This window comes from Macrobrachium rosenbergii, chromosome 23 (genome assembly GCF_040412425.1).
Source record: "Macrobrachium rosenbergii isolate ZJJX-2024 chromosome 23, ASM4041242v1, whole genome shotgun sequence".
Lineage (NCBI taxonomy): Eukaryota > Metazoa > Arthropoda > Malacostraca > Decapoda > Palaemonidae > Macrobrachium > Macrobrachium rosenbergii.
In genome coordinates, this window is record NC_089763.1 from 45004273 (window position 1) to 45025390 (window position 21118).

The 21118-nt window shown below is 35.7% G+C and overlaps 1 protein-coding gene across 2 annotated transcripts in view; it reads left to right on the top strand.

The window, feature by feature from the left end:
* The window catches only part of LOC136851576 (uncharacterized), a 59250-nt gene that overhangs the window by 7451 nt on the left and 30681 nt on the right, over positions 1 to 21118 (top strand). For both annotated transcript variants that reach the window (XM_067125849.1, XM_067125850.1), the window contains exons 3-4: positions 704 to 1513; positions 7630 to 7734. In XM_067125849.1, the coding sequence (XP_066981950.1) occupies positions 704 to 1513; positions 7630 to 7734 (915 nt within the window). The remainder of the gene's footprint in view (positions 1 to 703; positions 1514 to 7629; positions 7735 to 21118) is intronic.

Below are 21118 nucleotides of genomic sequence, written 5' to 3' on the forward strand. Positions count from 1 at the left end.
ATACACTCACACTCATTGCATTGTGTGATCAGGGAGTGTTTTTATGTATGTTAAATATTTTTATATGGTACCAGTGCTGTGTTTGTAAAATATTTTGTTGGTGTGTATTTTAATATTCTTTATACAACAGACTCAAAATGATGATATAGTAAATTTTGTCACTGATTTGCACATGCTCTAAGATTATTAGTGTCCTATGATTTAAGATAACTTTTTGCAGATGAATTTCACAAACATTCATTCATCAGTATTCAAAGTATTTCTTAGCAAGTTGGCCATATTTCTCTTTTGTCATAAGAGGTCAGTGGATTCCCAGTGGCAATAGGGCCAATTCTAGGTTATCAGTTAGGCCCTGTTAATTACCTGGTGCATAATCTTGTGTGGGCTAGGTTAGGATTTTCATAATTTTATGTGCATTAATTTATTTAAATGCTTTGGGTAAAACTGAAGACTACTACCATTTTATGCTCAAAATGGGAACCTAGTTTAGCACTAGCCCCTTAGGGAAAAACATAAAAATTAACAAAGGATGGTAAATATTGAATAAACAAAAGGCGGTAAATATTCTGGTCGGTGACTGGTGGGAACCAGGCGGTAATAGTCTTCAGTTGTCCCTTTACAAATGATGTATACAATATTTATACATTGCAAATTAAGAGGTTAGCTTTGTTGATCTTTCTGATTGACTTTTTCTTTTTTTCAGCACACATATACAGATGTGACATTAGCTTGTGATGGGAGGTTGTATCCGGTGCACAAGTTCATTCTTTCAACGTGTAGTGAATACTTTAGTGATATATTTACTTCTAATAGTGGTAATAATATCGTTATAGTTCTGAAAGATGTGAGGAGACAAGATTTGGAATATTTACTTGATTACATGTACCTGGGACAAGTAGATGTTGCTCAGTCAGAACTATCTAGCCTTATAAAAACCGCGGAGTGCCTTAAAATCAAGGGTCTGGCCATCCCGGATGATGAGCCCCAAACACCATCAAGGAGGGGTACTGAAGAAAGAGATCCAGACTCCAGCCCTCCCTCCAAAAAAAAGCGACACCATGCGGATGAAAACAGAACTGTGGGTGTGTCTAGTAATAATAGTAACAATATTTCCAGTAGGGTTCCACCTATTCTCGCCATTCCACCCCCATCCTTGCCACCTCACACAGTGCAACAGCAACAAGCACTGCTTCAGAGATTACAAGTGCCGGTTAGTCAGTCCCAGCATCCACCTACCTCACAACCTAGTGGTAAAGTGCATTCTTCAAGCCTGACACACATTGCATCACCCCGAACTCTGCAGGTAACCACAGGTTCAGCCCATCCCTCACATGTTCCACCTCTTTCATCACCAACGCAACCCAGTTCAATGCCACTCATAAAGCAAGAGGTGACAGAACCCCCAGAAAGTGAATATGGAAACGAAAGTTTTGAAGAATCTAAACCTGATGTTTCTGAATCTCAGCATTTGGAACAGGACATGGCCGTTGCAGGACCTTCAGGCATTCAAGGGGTAAGTTATGTACTTTAACCATGTTTATTCCTTTGGTTATATTTTTTACCTGTTTTAGTTATATCATGTAGGTTAGGCTTTCTTCTCCTATTAATTTTATCCAGTGCATGGATACATAGTCAAAATGTAAATGTATATTAGTACAGATGGTTCTGATGCAACTCAAGAAACTTAGCTAATTCTGTTGTGGAATTAGGTCACATAATGTGACCTTTACTTACACAATGCGCTATAGTATTTTTATGTTGGAAGAAAATTTATAGTCAGTTAAATATTTGAAAGAAAATCCATTTGTTTAGTTTCCAACTTTTGTATCTGAAAATCTCATGGAACCCCAATGCATTATGAAAAACTAAAAAAGAATATTTTATATTACTATCAAATAGTGCAAGTCACCTGGTCATATTTCAGGCAAGTATGCATAGAAGTGCCCAGCTTAAAAGAACATAATTACTAAACAGTGATGACAGAGCTTGCTGGTGTTATGAATGATTTTTTCAAAGATATTCAATAAATATGTTTACCTTGAAGCAAAGCTTTTGTGAATGCTTCACAACCTTCATAAATTATAGCTTATGGTGACACTTAAACTAAACAAGGAATCAAATTATACCACTAAGTACAGAAAAATGTGATGATGGTACATTGTATTTAAGTCTTAAGTGCATTCTATTTCTGAATCTGGTATTCAACATACATCTAGTACGCTTTGGTAAATTCTTCTTGTACATCAATTACCCTAGAGAAGTTTGCTAAATTGTTGAAATCTTTGACACTATTTTTATAAGCTTGATGGCTGATCTTGCAAGACAAGATGATTTTAACGATTTATATGCAGGATTTTCCAACGGCTACTGCAAATTTAATTTTTAACCACTCGTGTTTTACTGCCTAACACATGAATTTTTAGTGATTAAGGATATTTGTCTTAACTGTAATGATTTGCATTTAGCAAAGCTTATTCTATAGTGTTGTCCCATAAGTTATCTTTTGTTTTTATTCCACATTTTGTTTTTATTCTACATAATACTGCACATGGGTTAACATGTAGGGTATATTGTTCATCCCCACCTCATCCTCTTTGTATTGAAAAAAGTTAATGGAGCTTAAGGTTTTGAAATGTAATTTAATTAAATTATCCTTGTCCACCAGTTATTATCATAATAGTCATCATAAACATTTTATATCAACTTTTCCACACGTGTAGATGTTAGATAGGTAAGTTCTGTTCCCTATCCTGTCCTGTGCTCTTTCTGCCAGAATTCTGCCAGGCCAAGGTCTTCATCTGTCCCCATTCTCTATGATTTTCTGAGTCATCTTGTAGGTCTTCATTCTGTCACTTGTATAAACTGTATGCTGTTGTTCTGACAAACTGTTCCTCGTCCCACCTCTATCATAGACATAACACAAAGAAACGCTCTTGAAACCAAAAGCCTGGTATTGACTGTGAGAACTTTTTACATTTAATTGGCCAAAGCATTTCCTGACTGCAGCTTCATCAGACATGAAAAGAATAGCTTGGACTTGTTTTATGATCACTGAAGACTTCAGTAAGGTTGTCCAACGGGTTACTGAGACATAGGAAGTCACTGAAACGATGTAGTGACAGAGTCACAGTAAAGGTTTAGAGTACTGTACAGTGAAAACCTTGAAAGATATGGTGTCCCTTTATTATCTGTGGAAAGTATTTGCATAGTATACTCAAAAGGATGACATAGCTATGGGTGCCCTCTTTGTCAACTTTTATATGGACATAGTTAAATACATTTTCTCACACATAGCTGAACCTGCCATCTGCATCAGTATGTCGACAACACCTTCATCAGGGCAAGTGACTAGTGAAAGCTACCTCCTCCACAAAACATTCTAAGAATGTAACTTCCTCAGCTATACTACTGAGAGGAGTGTAGAGGGAAGGCTCTTTTTCTCAATGTCATTGTAACTCCGGGGGGCTTAACGAAAAGCTACTAACCCTGAGTTTTGGTCTTGGTTGTCAGAGCAGGTACAGGTGCAGTGCCATCAGCACTGTGATTTTCAAGGATTCAACTTTGACATCAATGGGGAAATCAAGAAGGCCCTCGATGCCTTTTACAACCAGGCACCTTTGCTTCCTTATCAGAACACACAAGCTCAACGTAAGCAAGATATTTTATAGAGTACACGTGAGCTCAAAATATTGAGAGGTACCTCTGAGGTACATCATCTTAAAAGTCAACCCTTCTGACCCAGAAAAAACCACCTTCTGACCTAGAAAAAACCATTGTCATTATCTCATTATTTATTATGAAACATGAAAACATAAAGGCTCTGATGAAAAATTTCTGAAGAAAAATTTCTCCCCACTTCTACATGATTTCTTGAAAAAGGTAAGCAGTGGCTATGAATCTAGCTTCTAATCTAAACACTGTACCCTTGTTTGCACCTGTATGATTACAGTGTGCTTTTCTAAGTGGATTTCATTCCTGTTAAAGACCATGCCATGAGGAACCACTATGAAGATATCCACTGCAATATTCCAGGTAGTCAGAACCTCATCCAAGCCATAGAAATTGATAGTTCACTTATAAATACTTGTTAGCACATTTTTGAGGGGTTTTGCATATATTGTAGCTTGAACCATTCATGAATGTCAACCAGATGTTAATCCTGCCACTAAGTTATGAGATGTTTAATGACCATACCCATCCCAACTAAAAATGTTAATAACTACACGAGAGGCATCTCTAGAATAGTAATGGCATTGGGCCACCTTGTGTATCATCACTGATATAAAAGCACTACCTTCACAGAAACCAGACGTGTGTAAAGCAAAGAGACACCAGCAAAGATCATGATATTATTACTATGACCACTTTTCAAGTTGATAACTTGACATAAATCCTTCCATCACCTACCGTAAGCCTTTGTTGTTACCATGTCATTTGAAACAAGGTTGAAACACTATAGACCTTCGTAAACTTACTTGATGTATTTTTGTTGAAGATACACAGGTCAACTTACAAATGATGGATATCCCTTATAAAACAGAATGTTAAGAAAAATAGATGTGAAATACTTAACTCTGCTGATGAAACCTGTTTGATAGTCTCCCAGATAGACCAAGTTAGAGAATGTTTCACCATTAATAGTAGAATGTGCTTCAAGGGACCATCCCAATTTCTGTTGAAATGGGGATTGACAGATAAAAATTAGTTCAAGCAGTGGTTCTGATTCCATTTTAATTAAATGTGACAAGTATGACATGTTTCAAGTGACTGTTCTAATTCCAGTTGAAACATGGAATTACAAATCTCCAATGCAGATTCAGTAATCATAGCTTTCTCCTGTAGTGGGTTACTACTGACAGTATACTGTGGACAGCACCAGTGTATTTTATCTTAATATCTTCTGCTCCCAACTGCATTACTTGACTTTTGCGTTCCATCTATACACCGTAATCTTTTCCTTCTCAGCTGTCAAACTTCTTTTGACTTTTCTTTTACCAGTTTACACCTCACCCAAGAATGAATCATTCAAGCCATCAATATTTAGTCTGTTTATGTGACTTGGTGGTTGGGTTAATTTAAGTCTTTTAGTTGTAGGTTTGTAGATAAGATTTTTTTTTTCATAAGACAATTTTCTATCAGTATCAGTTATCATTTTTTTAATACTGTTAAACTGAATATAGTACTATAATACAGTAAAAATACATATTAGTAAAATTATATTTGGTAATATTCTATATATATAGTGTACAAAGAATTATAATGATTTAATTTGTAATTTTTCTGTATATTGTATGTATATGTTTTGTAATAATAGGCGAAAGGTTAAAAACAGGATTAAGTATGACTGTATGCTATGGTTTGAACAATCTGAAAACACTGAAAACCATTTGCAAAGGCAGTATAAGAAACAGTAGGTTATAAATAATGCTTGCTGTATTAGACTAATTTAGTTTGATAATTTTTTTTTATTAGTGGATGCTTGGCCACTCTCATCCTCTTCAGTTCTCTTTCCCAGTCCCTCACTTTTCAGATGTGAAAATCTTATGGTGGGTTGGTATTGTTCTCAGCTAGTCACTCTTGCTGGTCCTCAGCTAGCACTTCCCGCGATTCTCCGACCGCCAATGAAGAATTAGAGGAATTTATTTCTGGTGATGGAAATTCATTTCTCGTTATAATGTGGTTCGGATTCCACAGTAAGCTGTAGGTCCCGTTGCTAGGTAACCAATTGGTTCTTAGCCACGTAAAATAAATCTAATCCTTCAGGCCAGCCGTAGGAGAGCTGTTAATCAGCTCAGTAGTCTGGTTAAACTAAGGTATACTTAACTTACTTTTCTTCTTTCCAGAACTTCGAGCATCTGTGATTTCGTGACATGCCTTCTTCGTTTATAAGTCATTTCTTCATTTATAAGACTTTCATATTACATAGCATTATGAAGTGTGTAGTGTTTTTTAGCTAGAGCTGGTCTTGTACCTGGTACTGATTGCCATCATGCTCTAGGTCTCGTTACTTAGCAGTCAGCAAGAAATTATTTTTGAGGTTGCTGCAACATCCATTTCCACCCAGTATTAGTCTTTTGTCATGACCCTACGCCATAGTTAGTGGGTGAGGTTTGTGGATGAGATATGCTACGGCAGTTCCAGTCATAGCATATTTCATTCTTTTACAGATTTTTAAGAAACACTCGGCTGTCAGGCATTCTGTTGCCTTAAGTTTTAGTCAGCATGGTTTATATTGGGAAACAACAGGAGTCTTCCTTATCCCTTATGTCATTTCAGTAAGTCTATTCCTTGAGTTCCTGTGATAATCTTTTAAGATGGGATTTGGGTCTGGTCTTGTGCAACCTCACCTCAGCCCTACAAGCCTTTGTCAGAAGCATCCTTCTACAATTTGATGCTCAAAACTAAGGGTGTCAGTTTGTAGCCAAGACAAAGTCTTTCAGCAGAAACAGTTCACCTTTTGGACCCTTTGCCATCCCTACCCTTCAGTTTTCAACCCAAGTGGATAATCATGCCATCTTTTGAGGTGTCTTAAAGCCTACCTGCAATGCATTGAATTCTTCCATCCATGTGTTTCGTGTCTGTTCCTACATAAGAGTTGTCAGTACTGTCCTGTCTTGAAGAATTTAATTTTTACAGACTTTGACATGCTATCAGGCAGGTTTGTTCTGCAGTTTCTAAAGACCTTACTTCCCTTGGGATTCAGGTCCATGAAGTCCATGCTCTGTGGCCTTCTGGCTTTTTAAGTACAATTTGGAGCTCCCTGACATACTGAGAGTGGGCACTTGTTGTTGTGAAAGTGCCTTTTGTAAGTTTTATTTTTATAATGTCCTGTAGGACTGGATGTATATTCGTAAGAACGTATCATCACTGCGGAAATTATTGAATCATTCGTCATCATCATCTACTTCTGAACACAGAGTTGTACATTATGTATTTGGAGTAACCATATCTTCAACTTTGGTGCTTAGTGAATGTCTGTCATTGAATTATACTTCCTTTATAGAACCATTAGCTATGGAAGAACCCACTGAGTGGAGATTTTTCCATAACAAACTCCCAGCTGTGCTCAGTTGGCCCTAACCATGACAACTCCTTGCCCTGGGTTGGGGAATGGCCTGAAGCAGCCACATCCTCTTTGGCCATCTCCAGTGTCCTTCTTCCTAAATAGACAATAATAACAAACTATGTTTTTAATACAAAAGTTTCTATACAGACCCTTTTATCTTAGGCTAAACTTAATAGCATCCACCAACTTTCCTATTTCTCTCATATGGAGTCTGGCAGAGCTGAATGATAAGTAGCTTCATTTTGGGATGTGGGAGTTGGCCTAATAAATGCAGAGGAGTTTTCTCTCCTGGAACAGTTTGCTGTGTGCATAAGGATACATTTTGTGCAATTTAAGGCTATTTTATGAGTGGTTTTGTATAAAATCTTGTTATATTGTAAGAACAGTATTTGAAAGGAATGTCTCTGGTGTTCAGATATGCTTGTGATGACTTACATTTACTGAAGTCGAACATGTTCACATTAGCAGGGAGGAATATGACAAAATATACGGGTGACTGCCTCCCTTTAAATATCCTGACCCTATGTGATTATTGATGATTATCTCTTAATTGTGTTTTGCAGTCTGCTGATAACTGGGATGGGGAAAGTGACCTTAGTGGATATGCTGGTGGAGAAGCATATCCAGAAGGAGGAATGGAAGAGTCTGGCGACTCGGAGGCACAGGGGGTGAGTGTTCCATTTACGTTTTTATTACCAGGTTTGATATTGAGGAGTGACAGTTCAATTGTTCCGTTTTCATTCCAATAATTGTATAGGTTTTGCATATTCTTCAAATATGTCTTATTATTTGAAATGTGGGAAAGTAATAGAAAAAGAAAATCACCCTTATGTATTAAGGTATGAAGAATGGGATGACATTTGCATTTTAATTTTCCAAGAATGTTTCATTGAGAGATTATCTTGTTTATGATGATATGTGAGGAGTTTTAAATGGGTAGCCCTGTTAAATAAGCTGTGCATTGACTTGTCATGTAAATTGCATTCAGCTGTAAAAACATTTGCAAGTACATTTTGTGTGAATATCTTTCAAACTTTTTAACCTTGATCAGCACCACGGATATATTTTTTTTATCAAAAGGCAGTAAATTAACTTAATCACTAGTGAAATTACTCAGGCTTTTCTTATCTCTGGAAAAAGATACTACATTTCAGTGCAAAATTTTTTGTAATTGTTCATATTGGAATTTGTAGTGCAGAATGAATGGTTTCATAGTGGGATTTGTAATGTAATTAAAAGAAGCATGAGTTTATATATACAAGAAACTTTTAAAAAGATAAGATCTGAGAACTATAAGTTTAGCTTGCTTCTGGAATGTCCTTTATTAGATGTTTACTTGAACTTTGGCAAGACCATATTAAACCAGGCAATTATGCTGTGCTTTGGAGTTGATTATGCTTTTGACTGGCTCCAGTACAGGGACAAATGCATCTCTAGCTGTTAGTTGGAAGCCATGAACTTGTCAGTCAGAATTGTTATGGAAGTATACAAATTTTGTAGGCTTAAAAGATAATATCCAAATGGTACAGTGTTTATGATGAAGTTAAAACTGCCAGATTGCAGTATATGTGAACATAGGAGTGGTTGAAAATACAGTACTGTACAGCTGTACTGGTATAAAATTTCAGGGTTGCCGGGCAAAATACTAATCATTAACAGAGAATATGTGAAACATGTCCAGAGTAAAAACTGAAAGTCATATTTTTATAAATCTGTAGGATGGACAGCTGATTAGATATGCATATAGTTATCAGAATTAGTGGGATATTGCCATCTGTGCTTGATATGTTTATTTTTCATACTCAAAAGATTGTCCTTTTAATTCTTGGTCAATTGATTTTGGTTACACTGGGAATACATTATGGGATTTTTTTGCCAATTGTTAGTTTGAGGCATAGTTTATTAGGTGTTACTCTGTCGGTTAATGTGTACTGTTGGCAAGTATTGAGACAGTAGTATACATTTACCTGGTGTCTGAAGGGTGGACTATCCAAAATTTAAAAAGACGAAAGTATATGCAGTTTCAGCTTGTAATGACTAACTGTATGGGTAGACTAGCATCATCTTCACTCTCAGTCAACCTGGGTCTGACATTTTGGTAGAAAACGTTTACCTAGGTTTGCTTTTCTTCCTGTTGTTTTCAAACCTGCGTATTGCTAATTGTTACTAAACACTATTCAGGCCTGCTTAGGCCACCAAACTGCACTACATGCATGCTGTTAGCAGTAGTGCTTGGTTGAGCCATTCATTTACAGTATTCACACAGCTTTGTTGCTGCTTTTGATAAGAATTTTTTTTTCTATTTTTTCAAGGCCACCAAATTCTTTCGACAATGCCTTAGGATCATGGTATCCATTATTTTGTGCTACATTTGTGGTTTCTTACTAATCTCCTAATGTAATTGCATACTGTAGTCTACTGTTTTTGCTACATAACCAGTTTTAAGTTTGAGTGCCATTTTGAACAGTCTATCGTATAACGACTCTGCAGTATTCATATTCCTTTGAAGGAAGGAAATGTCTTGATGTTGTGAAATGGACTAACAGTAAGTTCCTGTGGAATAATATTTTCCTGTGTCTTGTAAATGTAAAATGTGGAAAACAAGATAAAATAGGTTTTTGTTGTATATGTTTTAGCATTGGTCCCTGGCTTGGTGGCAGAAATATAAGCCTTAAGCAGACTTGTATGAGATGCAAAGGAGTTGCTGGCCATAAAATGTTTTGCTGCATTGGAGTAAACAATTTCCATGCTGCTTCCTTTTCTTTCCCTTCTCTCCTTTCCTGTCCTCCTGTATCTAACTAGTGACTATCTATGCAATTTGGATGATGGATATGTGTTGAGACTTTTTCAGGTAAAATGATTTTAAAGCTTTATTTGACTTTGTTGATTATGGTGCTCTTATATGTAAGCATTGTAAGCTAGGTATGTTTCAACAAGGAAACAAACCACTGTCTTTTAAATGGGTATACTATATGTTCGATGCAAGCTGGTTTGGTCAATGAAGGAAGGGAACAAGGTAGTTAGCTACCTGTTGCTGCTGTTGTTGCAGAACTCAACTTGGGTTTTGAAATTTTCTTATATTGCTCTTTTCTATTCTTGCTTGCTTTTGGTTGTTCAAATATGTCAAAGATACTGGAATAGTGAAGTAACTCCTTTTTATGGTTCCCTTGCTTTGGCAAATTTTCTTCCTTTTATGAATTTTGTGTACAGTATTTCTTCTTTATATGAATTTTGTGTGAAAGCCCTCAGGTTAGCTGTATTTTAACAAGTGTATGCATTGTTCACACAAGATATCAGCCTCTTATCTTAAGGCAAGGCCATAGGTTTGTATGCAGAGAAACATTACCTAATGTGAATGTCTACATATTTTCTGCAGTGTAGGATTATTCATGTGAATTTCTACATTGGAGTGCATAGGGTACTGTATCTGTCCTTCTTGCACTCTCCTCCCTTTTCAGTCTTGCCTAGTGAAGAAGAGGGTCTTGTCTGGATTCTTTCCCTTTGGGTAATCCTCTGAGATTTCTTGAGTTTTCCTTTTTGTAGAAGAAATGCTAGTCTAGATACCTTCACTGGGACTGAGTAATCAGGAGCAGCTTTAGGTTTACTCACAAGTGTTTATGAGTGACCTTTTCTGGCCAGTCTGTGGCGGGCTAGTTCTTCTTTGTCTTTGGAGTATGATAGGTTGGGAGAGTATCTTGGCAGAAGGGCTGAAGAAAGACCTAAATCCTGGCAATCCTCCTTGTAGGATGCAGACCATACCTGGTGCCTGTTTTGATGGTAATGAGCTCCTATTGTTGTCCATGTTTGCAGATAACTGTGCTAGGTTCCTGCTGTGACTTGGTATGGAGCTAATGATTTTTCTGAGTTGTCGTGCACCATTCTTAGTATGGGAGGCTCCTGTGCTGGTAGAGAGGCATGTGCCCATACTCTAGTTATGACTTGTGCTGCACCTGATCCATACATGTAACAACCTCAGTCATCGAGCCAAGTTTTGTGCATGATCAGATCTGTAACAAGGATATTCAATTACCGGGTCTCTTTCACATTCATTACAATTTTGTTAACTGCTCCTTGCCTGCTTAGGGGCTGCATGCTGTGTTGCTGACAGGCACTTGTGCCAGAGTATGTACTTTTGGTTCTGGCCCACTCTTTGGACCATGCCGACTCACGTATGGTCACTGACCGAAATTCAGACCTACATCTGAGCAGGTTCTCTCTTACTTTGGTTGGCAGTGGTTGGTTACTGATTAATCCTTAAGTAAAGTGATTGCTTATTTGTCATGTATTTTCCACAAGAAAACTTCTTTTCTTGTATTTCCCTTGAATCTAACATTTCCCTCCCCAGGAAATGATAATGCGTTAGGATTTGTCTTCTGTGTTTTTCTAGTATTGTTAATGTATAGAGGTGCCCTTCCTATTGCTTTTGTGATACCTGAGAGTTATGGTAGTTTTTCATTTATACTCACAAGGCTTCATGGTGCCTGGCCAGCCCTGGAGCATGTGGGTATAACCATGTCTTAGTTTCTTCAGCCCCTTTCTAGTTCTTTTCAGAATTACTCTTTGTCCTCCAAGAAGTTCATTCTCTCTCTCTCTCTCTCTCTCTCTCTCTCTCTCTCTCTCTCTCTCTCTCTCTCTCTCTCTCTCTCTCTCTCTCTCTCTCTCTCTCTCTCTCTCTCAGTAGGGAAGAATAGTTACAAGGGAGCTTCTTACTTGTTGGAAAGCTGTTTTACCTGCCTTCCCTTTAAATTCAGGATGGTCTGTTTTTCAGATGCTGAATCTAGCTTTGAATATCAAGTTGTTTGTAATCTGCAGCACAAATTGTTCTAATAAGGGTGATTTTTAAGTACTGGGATTTGTAGATTTAGTTACTAGTATTTATGATTATAAGCTTACATATATGTTCTCACTAGACTCAATATCAAACCTGCTGTACAAAAAATTACTGAAGATCAACTAAATATCTGTGTTTGCTTTATGTAGTTGAGGACTTGAAAATTATTTTGTAACCCAAAACACTCAAAGTGTGTGTTGAATTATTTCTTATGATTAGATGCTTGGGGCTTTGTTTAATATTTTTAGTTTTGAAGATCTGTGTTTACAATGGCTTAGCACCCAATTTGAAAGGGATGTTGCCATTGATGTAGGTTAATAAGGTCAGTTACAGTCATTTATAATTATTCTCTCTCTCTCTCTCTCTCTCTCTCTCTCTCTCTCTCTCTCTCTCTCTCTCTCTCTCTCTCTCTCTCTCTCTCTCTTTTCCTTTATGGTGCATGCTGGGGTGAAAGCAGGAGACTAGTTAATTGGTATTTATTATTAGGATATGAGCATGTTATATTTATTACTGATAGTTTATGTATAATGAGCTCTTCAGTTTATCACACTAATTTATATAAGTTTTTGTCATGAATCTACACTTTTCCCAGTTGTGCCCCTCATATTTCAGAATGAGTTCATCAACAAATGTGTACAGTATAGCCCATAATGTAATATGTTCATTGCTGTACAATAATACCCCTCTTTTGAACACAAAAATTAATGTTGACATAAGGATTAGATTTGTTAAAATTGATATTTTGTTGACCAAATCAATAAACAGGATCTATTCTTGTATTATATGCTGGGGAGTAGTACTGAATTACACAACTTTATGCAGGCATCTACAATATAGAATAAAAATGTTCTAATGTGTTATTGTGTAATAATCAAAATTGTAGAAAATGAGATTTGATAACAATAAAAGGGAGACTAATGTAGGGCTGGTATAAAAAATCAGTATCATATATGTTCAGTTATACGAAAGTAAGGTTGCCTTTTGTGGGGTGTTTTGGGCTACCCAGGAGCAAGACCCTGTGCTGGCAGGAGGCCAGCTAAATCAACAACTTTAGATGGGGTATTTAAAAGATTTCATTATGCTGTACAGTACAGGAATTATCATTCATCATTAATTCTGTAAAGTTAGGTTCATGATATAGGTTCATGACATCTGGGCCTTTCTCACTGGTATTTATTCTGCTGCTTCATATCTACAGCTTTTCAACTTCTCCCCCCCTCATTCTGTGTCAGTCATTTGGTTGTTCATTAGCTGCTCTCCCATTTTTATTGCAATTTTCCCATGGACTCTGTCCATGCATGTAAGCTTAATGTTGTAACACCTTTTAAAAATCTCATTTTCTTGTAAGTTTGCATTTTATAGTAGTATGTTGATAGGATACTCATACTTCAGCAGTCTAGCAATCTCTCTCCAGTTTATCCATTCTTTTGCTGCTCTTCCTTCTTATTAACCTCTCAGTTCCTGCTTTGAAATCCATTTGCCAAAAGCAACTGAATTTTCTACTCTTTTTTTTTTTTGTATCCTTCTAACACAGATACTCCTCTTCCCCATTTGTTTTTTTTTTTACATTTTCAACATAATAGTCTATTATTCCTCTTACAATTTTCAGTCTTGAATGTCTCTTGCTGCATCATCTGTTTAATTTTAAGTATACTGTACAGTATTGAGTTCACCCTGCACTTCCCATACAGCATATTTCCCAGTCCTCTTTAGTGTTGTTTGCCTATTGTTGTACAGTTCTCTTCTATTTGACTCTAACATCTTGTGAACATTTTTGTGACCTTTCCCTCTGATCCTGCTTTTAATGCTAAGTCACTTGCCTTTTCGTCATTCCTAATGTCCTTTTCTCTCCTTTGTGGCTTCTTCCATTACTGTTGTAAACTAGTTCTTGTGTTATGGTACAGTGATATCACTAGCTTAATGAGTTCTTCCTGTACCCTTCTGCTTGTGTAATGCTATGTGATTGCTTGCTAGGTACTGTGTCAAATGCCATAACAAGATCCACAAATTTGTGTCATAGTGTCTGGTTGCAGGTATTTAATTTCGTTATAAAGACATGAAGTCAAACCGACAGTTATCACTTGGGAAGCATAGGCAACCATTCCTTTATATTGTATTTTTTTTATACTGTAGTGCATTCCATGTTCCTTAGTGCAGTCTTTGATAAACTAATTATTTCAACTTGAGTGCTTTCATAAATATTCTAGCACAAACGTCAGTTTTATCTTTTCTAAAAATAAATGAAATTCATAAATGTAGAGTAGTATAGTTTGAGTAATGCATTAATCCTATTGTCATCATTTGCCTCTTTCCCACTCTTGTGTTACAATCCTGTATTTTATCATGGCTTCATATACTGTGTTCTGATTAGCTCATCATTGCCTGGTAATCAGCTGCTTTGTGATAATAGCTTGTTATCTCTGATGGTCCAGGTAATTTTAACCATTCATCTTTGAGGGATCTTCAAACCTCTTTAGAGGTCACATTTTCTCTTGATCCTTCTTATGTATATAAACATTCTCTTCAGTCTGTAGATTTTCAAATACTGCCCCCATCATTCTACTGTTTTATTCCTTTCCCTTTTTTATATTACATCTTTTTGCATAGTTTTCTCTCAAGGCATCTTGAGGTTTTATTATTAGTGTCTTTTATAGTATATTTTGAGTAAGAATGGCTTGTTGGGTACCAAGTCTGGCTTTATTGACTTTATTGATAATGTTCTTTTGGAATATTTTAAGTTTGAAGAAGACCAGGCTTTAAAGCTTGTAGAGAGGGGGAGTGGGAAGGTACATACTTTTGATATGTGCATAAAAAAAAAAAACAATTATTTCAATTCCTTATCTCGTAGCTGAAGACCATCTAGCAAATAGTTGCTCTATATATGTAGGGATGTCTGTTGCAAGTATTTTTTTTTTTTGTTACCTTCCCAGGCCCGGGAGTCCTGTGTTAGTGTTGAGCATTTAATAGTATATGAAGTACTTCATTTTCAGTTGAGGGCTCATTTGTCTTCCAAAAAGAATTTGGTCGTGATAACACAGTTATTTAACCACTCTACTGTTCCTGTTAACTCTTAATAGCTGGAGTACCACAGGCTTCCATAATAAATTAGTTGTGGTTCTTTTGAGATTTCAATTGAACCTTCCAGATTGTGTAGTATTAGTCTTATTTCAAATACGATAAATATTTTCTAATTACCTGATTTTTCTGGACTGCATACTTGGGTTGCAATGGGTATTTTCTTTATATAAATGTTTGGAGCATATGATTTGACTTTTCAGAGTTATGATATCAGTACAGATATGCGTTGCTTAACATCTGACCGTTTAACTTGGGCTGCATATTCATTGCTCTCATGTATCCAAAGGGGGTGTGAATACATTTAAAGTGCTGCTAACTTAAAAATTGCATAGATAAAAAAAGATTATTCATGTAGTTTTACAAAAGTATATACTAAAGAAAACTACCAGTAAATGTTATGTGTTAGAAAGCAAATGTGCCTAATCAAGAACTTTGTCTCTGCAGCTTAGAGTACCAAAACTACATATTCATGCTCAAGTAATGTCTTCAGACACAAGGCATCCAAAGTTTTGCATTTGTGTTGTGTATGTATAGTGAATGCTGTGTATATATAACAAGAAAATGAAAACACAATAACTAGAGTATTAGAAGTTCTGAACGGAAGTGCATATCTAAGTGCAATGCTACCACACTTCAAGGGTGCTAAATTACCTTTTTATATACATTTTCAATGGTTACCATTTTGTATGTACAGCACCGTACATGTGGTATACAGTTATTACTGTATAACATACATCTGTGGCCTCATTAGTTTACAAGAAACTTGAAAAATCTTGATCAGCTAACAGTGGTCTGATACTTTCTCAACCAGCAACATTTGTAATTGAAATCAGTGTAATAAAAGCATGGTTAATTGGGGCTATTAGATTATATTGTTTAACATATAGCTGTGAATTATTGCTTTAAAATGATTTCGTCAGACAATGGTTAAAAGTTTCAGCAAGTGCTTGGCTTATAGCATGGCTTTTTTAAGCCAATTCTAAGGAAAGCTGGCAGTTGAATTTTCATTTATTTGCTTTTGTATTCTAATTTTCTATAAGTGTACTTACTGATGCATTAAACGTCATATCAGTTACTCTTCTCTACTGCAGTGTACTATAATACACTGTGATAAAGTTCTTGTACAGCATTCGTTTATTTCATACTATTCAGTATGTTGTATAGTATTTTCTTTTATAAAAATATAGAACAATGATACACTGAAGTAAGCAAAGCTGACACTGATATGTACACAAGACTAAACAACACATAGGCTGTGTAGCTTTAGTCACTGCACTTGATGTTTTATATACTGTATATAGCATTAAATGCAGCACTTTTGACACACATCAAATATAAAAGTATGGCATTGAACTGTATAGGCTACAGATAAATGCTGTGTTGCTGCAGTAATGATGCATAAAACTTAAATATGGTATACTGTATTGTGTTTATGTTATATTAAAAATGTGAGTTTTTACATACTTAGGTACTTCACTACAACATATTGTAATATGGTATACTATTACTCTTTCAGTATTACTAATTTTTTTTTTTTATCATTCTCTTTAGTATCTAAAAAATGCTGAACAGTGATACAGTAAATGTTAAACTGCCACATGAATTAAGCCAAGGCTATGCATAATTTATATTGCTAAAGTTATATATATTTTGAATTCAACATACTGTATATTGTATTAAGTTGTGAGACTGTATGAAATAGAATAGATTTTCAGCAACTTAACAGTTTAGTCATTACAAGTAAAATGCAGGTAAGTAAGTCATGATAGGCTTGTTCTCTATGGTAGTCAACATGAAACTAGGTTGGCATCTAAATTACTTGACATTCCGCTTATAGGAATGCATCCTGGATGGTAAGCAACGCATAACCTGTACTCATACATACAGTTGGAAATTAACCTATCCAAACACTGTAGTTAGCTGTTTACAAAACAGTTAGAAAGTCTTGTTGAAATCTTTATGCTAAGGTCTTTTATTTTTGGGAACCAGGTCAGAAGGAAAAAGACAGTAATTTTGGTGGTATAGTTTATAAATCTTTGAATTAACATTTAGTCATTGCATACCTTGAGTAACTCTTAGAGCTCCAGGCTGAAAAGGCACAATGATTACTAAACCCTCAGTGATTAGAAAAGAAATAATCATCTATAAATGGGTTTGTTGCTAAATTGATCATATACTGTATGAATTGGCTGTTTAATGGCTGGCTTTAGTTTATCAGAAAGAAAGAACAGCTGATCAAGTATTAACTATTTATAGTTTCTTTGTAATAGCCTCATCAGTCACAATTAGAACAGATTCTTGGAGGTAACTTGTCCAAGAAGTGTGTGTACAGCACCTAGATCTGTAGGTTAAACCCAATCACAGTCTTGTTGGTTTGGCAACTTGTTTGTTATCCATTCAGCATTGCTTGACATTTTTTCATTTTAAAATTCCTTTATTTCAACTTTTTTTTTTCCTTTTTTTGCTTAAATTAGTATAATGGTTGATTTCTGCTAATCAGGTATTTTTAGTCACATGATTCATTTGTAACTCCTGCTTAATTTCTTTCTCCAGTAAATTTTGTATGGTGCTTTTGCCTTATTTCTCTTGTTTTGCCAATATTTTTGTTATCATGAGGACACAAACCTTCATCATTTATGTAGGTATACCTCTGGTGAAAGCCAGTTAGTCTTGAAGTTTTGTAACAAGGTGTTCAGTAGAAGCAAGCAAGTGAAGGGGTGGGGGGACTGGCCTCACTGTTGTACAAAGATTTTTGCTGTCACTGAACTTTATTATGGCTGTTGTTGCTGAAGTGCTTCATTTTCCATCTCTGCCATTTTGCTCGTGAAATTGGGTTTCCTTTTGGTGAAGTAGTCGACTGTTGGCTAGAAACTAATCCTCGATCTTTCTTTGAATTAGTTTGCTTCTCAGACATGGGTCATGATGGAACCACGTGTTTTGTGTTGCATTCTATCATTGAAGGCAACTTAGTGCTTTTAGAAGACCTGAAGGATATGTATTTTGTGATACCTGTCCACTCAGGACTCTGGAAAATAACTCCAGTTTGTCTGCTATGCTGTAGTCTTCCAAGTTCCAGGTTCTGTATTCTGAACTGTTGACTGTCTCACAGTGCTCAAGTGAGTGATTACACTGGTGTCAGACAGGCCTTATTTGCTTGGGATCTGTCACCTACGGTACCCCAACAATTAGCTGATCTTAGTGCCATCTGAGGCACAGCTGCTTTGTGACAGGGACTCGGCTGCTCTCATTTTGTAATGATTGGGGGATTGAGATAAGCTGAGAATGATAAAGAAAACGGCTAGCCAGCATTTTTTTTCTAGCTCCCAACCTGTTATATCCTGTTGCCTTGTGTCCAGATTACATGAACAGGGAAGTGGGTGGTTAGTTCTTAACTGGATGTAGACGGTGAATGTGTGAACTCTCATTCTTCAGTAGGGTAGCAGAGTCTGGGAGCATTCAAAATTGCAAATGTTTATGAATAAGAATAGATGGGTTAGTATGAAAAAACTAGATTTATAAAAACTTTTACATTCTGTACACAGCAAAATTCTTCTGAAACCTTATCCTAGTTATGCTTGTAAATATGGAATATTTTCTTAGTTATGCTTGTAAGTATGGAATATTTAGTAAAATACATTATTTTAGGGTACTTAATGGATATGAACCCCCATAAAAGAAGTTAGTGATACTTGCCTCAAGTGCAGTTTAGTAGCCCCAGATTATTTTGATAAGAAATTTTAGTCCTATGTCAGGTACAAATGATATATATGCCTTGTTATGACCATTTAGTTGATCTTCAGTGTGTAATCTTACTTTTAAGAAAGTACATGTAGTTATGAATACACACAGGTTTTGCTTTTGGTTGTTAAACCATGGAATATCTTTTATCTTTTGGGTTACATGATGCTTTTTAATATTAGAATGAAAGGTACTGCATTATAGTTGCAGAATATTTCCATACAAACTTAAGAAGGAAAAAATTTTTGCATTTTCCTCTCTGTGCAATTATTGTTGTGTGGTTAATGATACAGTACTTTATAAATGTGCATAATGTATAAATGCTTGTGTGTATCCGTATACTATTCAGTTGATGTTTTTAGCATATATCTTTAGCTCTGTTCCTGTTTTACCATTGTGTATTACTTTTATTGAGATGTTAAGTCTATTTTCTTTGTAGTATAGCTGTTGCAAGGTAGTTTTTGGCATTTTTATAATATAATTGATGTTTATGCATATTTGGTAGGTAAACTTTTCCAGTGTCTAATGATAGGAAAGTAAATAGATGAATAAATAATTGTATGTGTAACTTGAATTGTTCTGTGCAAAGGTCACAGTAATTCTAGGTTCTCAAGCCTGTTTTTATGATATAACTATAACACATTAGTGTTCTAATGTGGTTATTCATATAATTTTGATTTGCTCACCCCAACGAAGGTTGTGGCCACTAGAATTATTCCAATGAAACTATACTTTACTGCATTGCCATTTACATTACTTATTTTAATCACCTCGAGTTTAAGATATCTCCCTTATGTCAGGACATGGCGATATTGATAGTTATTTTTAGAAAAAAATATGAAACTTTTTGTCATCAAGGAAAATTTGCATAGCAAGGTCTCCATGCATAGGTGTAGGGGTTTTTACTGCTGTACAGTATCTTTGGTTAGCTTTTACATTGAAACCTCACAAATAACTGACAAGTGCAGTGTATCCAAACATGGATTACATTTTTATTTGTGAAAATTCCCTCTTAATTTTTTTCTAGAGTTAGTAAGTGATAACTAGTAGTAGCCTCAGTAGCATACTGGAAACTGGGATTTTTGGGAAATACAGTGCTGTGTCCTGTTTTGAGAACTGCTCCATTTTATATGTGGCTACGGATGTTGGAAGTGTATTTTGTATGTTGAAATAGAATGTTACTGTGAAAGTGTGTTTAATTTTTGAAAAGGTAACCATCTGCAGTTAGTAATAAGTATAGACATGACAGTAATCATGAAATTTATTACTGCTGTAGATAATATGAATACAAGTTCATATAGCTAGAAATAATAACATGAGACTCAGTGTAAAGCTTGTGTATACAGGTAGTTCCCCATTTACGATGTTTCATTTTACTATAAATCAAGTTTGCGATGGGATTAGCAGTTCCGATGGTTTCAAATTACGAAGCAATAACGATACGACAACATTGAAAATATTTTAGATTTCGTGCGCAATGGGCACAGGCAGTAGCATATGATGACGGCGTGAATTTCTTGGAGTTTTATGTTTATGATTGAGTAGTTCATATTTTATGTTTATGATACAGTAATTCATATTTCATTAAAGGATATGTGTGTACAGTACTGAGAGAGAGAGAGAGAGAGAGAGAGAGAGAGAGAGAGAGAGAGAGAGAGAGAGAGAGAGAGAGAGAGAGAGAGAGAGAGAGAGAGAGAAACTGAGGCATGGGTACATTAAAGCCTAATACAGAACACACACACACACACACACACACACACACACACTATTTTGTTTATATTTTGTGCTATAGAATTCTTGTTTATATTTTTACTGCATTTCTCATTTTTTTAGTTTTATAAACCAAATTATAATTGCAATTAAGTTTGTAGGGTATGTACATATGCACACTCAATTCCATGCTGTCAGTGAACCTGGTGCTTACAGCTAGCCTGTTGGGTTTTGTCTTGCCTGTATATATGAAATAAGCATTTTAAGTATTTTTACGGTGATTACAGATGAAGTATTCTTTTGTTTACTGTTATGTGTGCTAATCATACTTAGAATAAACTAAACTTGTAATAAAAATGGTACAGTAAATCAAGCAAAGCAAAAAAAAAAAAAAAATTGTAACTTGCTTACGTGCGCTGAACCCATTCGAAGGCGTCGTGAACTACTTGGAGTTTGTATTGTAATTTTATGTTTGTGATAAAGTAATTCACATTTCATTAAGGGATATATGTACAGTACTGAGAGAGAGAGAGAGAGAGAGAGAGAGAGAGAGAGAGAGAGAGAGAGAGAGAGAGAGAGAGAGAGAGAGAGAGAGTTATTTTGGTAAACAAATGAATCGGCAGGAAACAGCTTATTTGTGATTGTGAGGGAATTTACTGATTTTACTTTTAACATAGGGTATGTTAGGTTTACCT